Below are 6,000 nucleotides of genomic sequence, written 5' to 3'. Positions count from 1 at the left end.
TTCATTTAGATATGGTTGAGTATCTGTAGCTCATTCTGAGTGAGCTCGGTGTACCTGTCGGCACTCAGGGGGCTTGGTTAGCGGGAGGCTAATTGGTTCGCGAGCGGAGACCACGTGCCACACTGCGCTGGAGCTGAGGTGCAGCCGCAGCAGTGTGATAGCGCTGGTGGTGTAGTGCTGTGTAGTGGGGTTGTGGTGGTACATTAGTGCTCAGCGCAAAGCGGCGGACTTTCTCTGAGAAGCGCGTTCTGACGGAGTGAAGGTGAAGCTGGAGCAGACCGCCTCCTGTCCGCCTCAGCTCCAGTGGAGCGGTTCCGAGAGACCGCCACCGCCCTGGACCGACGAACTGGCTGAAATGTCCAGGCACATCTACACCCGACACGGCATTGTAGACGGGGTCCAGAAACCCATCTTCCAGGTAAACACCAATATTGGAGGGAACGCTGTAGAGGGTAAAGCGGGTTCTGAGTGTTGTGTAGTAGCAGAAACATTATCATTATTATTATTAAGTGCTGCTCCTGGATAGTTTTTCTTTTACTATGTGCTGTGTTCTGCTCTGTTCGGGTCTCCAGGCTTCGTCCCTCCATTTTGTTGCTCTTAATGTCCGTCTTTCTCTTTCATATTTAACTGTTTCAGGTAGGCTATAACAGCACTCCATCGGTTCTGTGTTCTATGTCCAAAATAAGGGCTTGACTTTTGTTCTCAATGCTCAAGTTGAGAAGTGAGGCTTGATTTATTTAAGATTTTTTAGTTTGTTTTGCTTGTTCAATTCTTTAATGTCCAAATATACTTTTCCATTGTCCAGTTTTCACATTTGTAAAAATAAAATACAGACTACAGTTCTGACATATTAAATATTTAATATATTTACATTTAAATATCTTTTTTTAAATTTCTTCCTCTCTTCACCTACAGACTGCCAAGGTAACACGTTCCTTTGTCACTGCTATAGGCTATTTTCTGTTTGTTGGTTTGTTTTAACCTTGAGTAACTTTTCCTTGGAGTGGTACATTTTCTTCCAGCAGTGTAGAGCTTGCATTATATTATATACTTAACACAATTGAAAAAGATATCTGTAGCATTCTGCATCTATTTCACACTATATTCATTATGAAAAGGCCGTGATTTTAAATGTCAAGATGCTGTCAGTTTAGCCTATTAGCATTTAATTAGTCTGCTTAATAATTCAGGACCTCAGTGATATCTTTTTTCGTTGAGGACCTTTCAGGAGGCTGACTTGAGCAGGGATGACCTAGTTTTTATACCCCCCCAGTTGGCCACTGGATTTAATGGTTGAACCATTTCTATTTATTTGTTGCTCTGTTGTAGGATTAGGATTACAGATTATTTGTTAAGAAGTGAGGGGAATAAAGTAGTGTTGTCAGTGTATTTAATATAGCCTGAAGGGAGTATGAAACAAACTGCATTTGAACGCATTGCAACCAGCTCTGGTGAAGGACAGTGTAGCCTCCAAAAACACAGCTTCAGCGTCTCTGTAGCATTCAGATGTTCACATCCTCAGGGCCTGTGTGACACATATCTCGCTATATCTCTGCATCCATGCGGCATATATGTGTCATTTTACAACCTTGATAGGTCAGAGTGAAACTCATCTGTTTATTTAGCTCTATGTTCGTTTTAACAGCACTAGGAACACTGAAAATAAGGCTTAATTGTGACTTTACTTGTGCATGTTTATTCTGCATTTAGACCTGATGTTGATTTCTGACATCCAATATATTAATGTGCACATTTGTCAAAGATGCCAGTGCTGCTGCACAGTTATAGAATGTAGGAAAAGTTACTAATTGGGGCAGCATTATGGAGAAATGTAAAAATAAGTTGTATAAGATTTAAGGTTGGGATGTATAACCGTGATAACATATACCGCTGTAATTAAAAATGGACGATACCTCAAAATGAGGGTGGTATTTCAAAATTATGACGTTTGTGGTGTGTCAAATTTCAGTTCTGTGTCTAAGTTAAGTATAAGACCAAAGAGGTAATTCATGTGGATTTAAGAGCGCCACAGAGAGGGGGTGCTGTGAGAACGGAAAAAAGAGAGAGGAAAAAATACAAGTCTACTAGCTCACCGCCATAGCGATGAATTTGGGTTAAAAGAGAAAAACTAAATACTCAGAAGGCATGTCATTTGATTTTGTGCTCACAGATATGAGGATTTATCCACTAAAATGGTGTGTTTTGAGCCTCATTTCACTGGAAAATTATATGCTGTGGTGTGCTAAACCACAAGTGCCTGCTAGCTGGCCAGCTATGCATCTAAACAGTGTAGAACCTGTTATTTTACGCTTATATTCAAACTTTTCTGTTCCTCCAGCACCCACAGAAACGGGTTTATATTGTCAGCACATGTGCTGAACAAAATTACACAGCACAAACACTCAGAAAACCCTTCACTTCAAATTGTGCTCACCGATATGTGGCTCAACGCAGTCTGACAATGCACCCCTCACACCCACCCCCACCGTAATATAGTATACCATGTTAATATTTTGAGATGGTATGAAAAGTGTGAAAATGTGGTCTCTGGAGAAAGCATGTGTTGAGATTACTCTCCCAGCTTGATAGCATCATGTGATTGGAAGTGTCCAAGCTCACAGCAGGAATTGGCAATGACTAGAAATTGGGGGAAAAAAACGTAAAACTCTTTAAATGTATATATTTTTGCACACGGATGTCTGTGTCACAAAAACATTCTGCTTTACTGGAGTATGCTAAATATATTCTCAGATATCATTTACTTACTGGTCACATTAACTATCACTTCCAAGTCATTAAAAAAAAACATTTCTGCAGCACACAATATGGTTTATAACTGCAACAACAATATTGTTGTTATTATTATTATGATTATTATTATTATTATGAACAATAATAATCATAGTAATATTGAATTGTATTGGTGCTACAAAGATACTATTTAATCAGAATGTATTAATAAATATGACACTGTAGCATAAAATGTTATAGCTTCTACAAAATGGTTTACTAGCCTAAAGAAATAAATCTTCAGGTGAGTTTTAAACCAACGGTTGAGTAGCCCTCACACTTTTAGGGAGGTTGTTTCAAAGGTGAGAGGCAGCTAAAGAAGAAGTGCAAAATGTGCAGTAATTGTAAGATCACTATTCAGCTTTACACATTCTTTCTATAATATACATATCATATTTAATATATTTCATTCATTCATTATCTGTAACCACTTATCCAGTTCAGGGTCGCGGTGGGTCCAGGGCCTACCTGGAATCATCAAGGTGGGAATACACCCTGGAGGGGGCGCCAGTCCTTCACGGGGCAACACACACACACACACACACTCACCCCTATGGACAATTTTGAGTCGCCAATCCACCTATCAACGTGTGTTTTTGGACTGTGGGAGGAAACCGAAGCACCCAGAGGAAACCCACACGGACACGGGGAGAACACACCAACTCCTCACAGACAGTCACCCGGAGCGGGAATCGAACCCACAACCTCCAGGTCCCTGGAGCTGTGTGACTGTGACACTACCTGCTGCACCACTGTGCCGCCCTATATATATTTTTCAACTATATTTAATTTTAATAAAGAGTCTGATAGAGTTTTCTTGCAAGTGTTTTCCCTGGTGTTTGGCTGACAGTGTGTGAATGTGTCCTTGTTGTACCAGATGGAAAAGGTAAAAAGTGATGAATGACTTGTTCTCCTGCTGCAGGTGAACAGAGGAACCTATTCCCGCCGCAGCCGACTCAAGAGATCTGATGGCAGCACCACCTCCACCAGCTTTATCCTCCGCCAGGTAGGACAGCTTAGTGTGAAAAACCCAGAAGCACAATTGGATATTAAACTTATAACATATACGCCCCCTACAAAAAAACAATTTGGGAATCACTGGGTTAGGTCACGGAGCAGACGCAGTGAGGTTTAAACATTTTGTAGCAAATTTTAATCACCTTGCGTAGTTCTTGCTGTGTGGATAGCAAGGTTCTATACCCCTGTGGATCCTGCGGCTTGGGCATAATGAAGTTTAATCACCCCAAAGAGTTTGTGTAGCAGGCGTAGCGAGGTTTAATTAACTGAACCTTTCTTCTTCTGATGAGATTCCAGCTGGTTCTTGGCTAATTTTAGACGTTTTCAGCCATGTTTGCACAATAATGTTTTTTTTTTCTAATGCTCCAAGTTAGTGTCATCAGCTCCAAATACATTCTCAGAGCTAAATGTTATTTGTAACTTGAGGTCAAAACTCATGATTTTGTGAAGTACACAATACAAAGAGTGCATTAGTAATGGGTCAGTAATGGGTGAATGGGCTGCTGTTAGTAATACTGAATGCATCAAAAGCCTAAATGGGCACAGCAGAAATAAATAATGTTGCATTATTTGTGAGGTGAGCAAGATGTAACCATTGTTCTCACACAATCTGGTGAATCACTGCGGTCTGACAAACCATAGATGTTATATCACTTAAGCCACTCTCCTTTTATTCTCCCTGCATGGTACTGCTATCTCATTGGACCCTTGATGTTTACAGCATATGGCCAAAACTCTGTGGACACCTGCTCACCTAGCATTTTGTTCTGAATCCAATGATAATAATTGGGATTTTGTCCCACTTTGCTGCATTAACACTCTCGGCTCCTCTGGTAAGTCAGATTTAAGCAGATAGCAGAACTTTTCTGTGATGATTTGATTGCATATTAAGGTACTGAGTTTAGATGGTTAGTTGTAGGTCAAAAAACACTCTCACTTATCTCAATATACAGAATGCGTGTACATGGAATAACGTCTATAATTCATAACATCAGTAACTGATCTCAGTAATTTTCTCACTGTTGAAAACAACCATGTCCTCACAGCAATGTTCGTTCCAACATCTAGTATAGGCTGGACGATATAGCCAAAATTTGTATCACAATATACTTCCTAATTTCGGTCGATATGATTTAATTCTGGTATGGACATGAACAATATAAAAGCCTCAGAATAACTGCCAAGAACAAACAGTGACATTAAGAAAAGTGACATTACTATCAAGCATAAAACTGTTGCTTTGTAAATAGTAATTGTGTTAAACTAATTTTAAGATTGAATGCAATAAACAGCGCTCTGTATTTGGGTGGTGCAGTGACACTGAAGTGGTGGTGGTGTGTTAGTGTGTGAAGTGCTGGTCAGTGCATGAGTGTGTGATGAATGGATCAGACACAGCAGTGCTGTTGGAGTTTTTAAAGACCTCATTGTCACTGCTGGACCGAGAATAGTCCACCAACCAAAAATATCCATCCAACAGCATCCTGTGTCTACTGTTGAAGGACTAGGGGATGCCCTACACGCACTTTGCAGCAAAAGATCATCAGCTACAGTCTCTGACTTTACATCTACAAGGTGTCCTACCTGCTCTGTGGTGGTCCTGTGGGGCCCCTGATCATTGACAAACAGGGTAAAAGTGGGAAAATAAAGCAAAAAATGGACTATGGTCTGTTATTATTAAAGTAAAAAGTGCTTCTGTGTGGTCAGAGTATGGACAGTGAATGTAGAAACAAGGAGGTGGTTATAATGTTATGGTTGATCAGTATATATTGAATTTTTAAACAGCCCTAATTTAGTGCAAATGCTTCCACATTCATTTGAACATATAAAGAATATACTATAAAAGGAAAAGAACAATTTGCCCTAAGTTAAGATATAGTTATATAGTTATAATATACATATATAACCTGCCTCCAACATGCTCATTGAATCTTAGGCTTCTGTCCTTGTGAATGGAACGAAATGGTTTCCAGGAGACAGATGAGTGCCACTTCTCCGCCCATCAGCTGAATATAATTACATGTGCTCACCTATCCAGCACCAACTGTGCTCCATGTGGCAGCACTTGCATGTGTCCTTATACTGTGAGATATGTGAAAGAAAGGTCATACCTTGGAAATTGATCAGTATGTAGGAGGTGACATTGGAGTCTTGGTTGGAAAGATTGACTGTAAGCCTACCTCTGGCTTATGCTGG

The 6,000-nt window shown here is 40.2% G+C and overlaps 1 protein-coding gene across 1 annotated transcript in view; it reads left to right on the top strand.

Moving 5' to 3' along the window:
* The first annotated feature begins 207 nt into the window (after positions 1–207).
* cacnb4a (calcium channel, voltage-dependent, beta 4a subunit) overlaps positions 208–6,000 on the top strand; it is a 54,816-nt gene continuing 49,023 nt past the window's right edge. The window contains exons 1-2 of the mRNA XM_066686072.1: positions 208–418; positions 3,713–3,796. Of these exons, the coding sequence (XP_066542169.1) occupies positions 356–418; positions 3,713–3,796 (147 nt within the window). The 5' untranslated portion in view covers positions 208–355. The remainder of the gene's footprint in view (positions 419–3,712; positions 3,797–6,000) is intronic.

Source organism: Hoplias malabaricus, chromosome 12 (assembly GCF_029633855.1).
Source record: "Hoplias malabaricus isolate fHopMal1 chromosome 12, fHopMal1.hap1, whole genome shotgun sequence".
Classification (NCBI taxonomy): Eukaryota; Metazoa; Chordata; class Actinopteri; order Characiformes; family Erythrinidae; genus Hoplias; species Hoplias malabaricus.
This window is presented reverse-complemented; position numbering and strand designations above follow the sequence as displayed.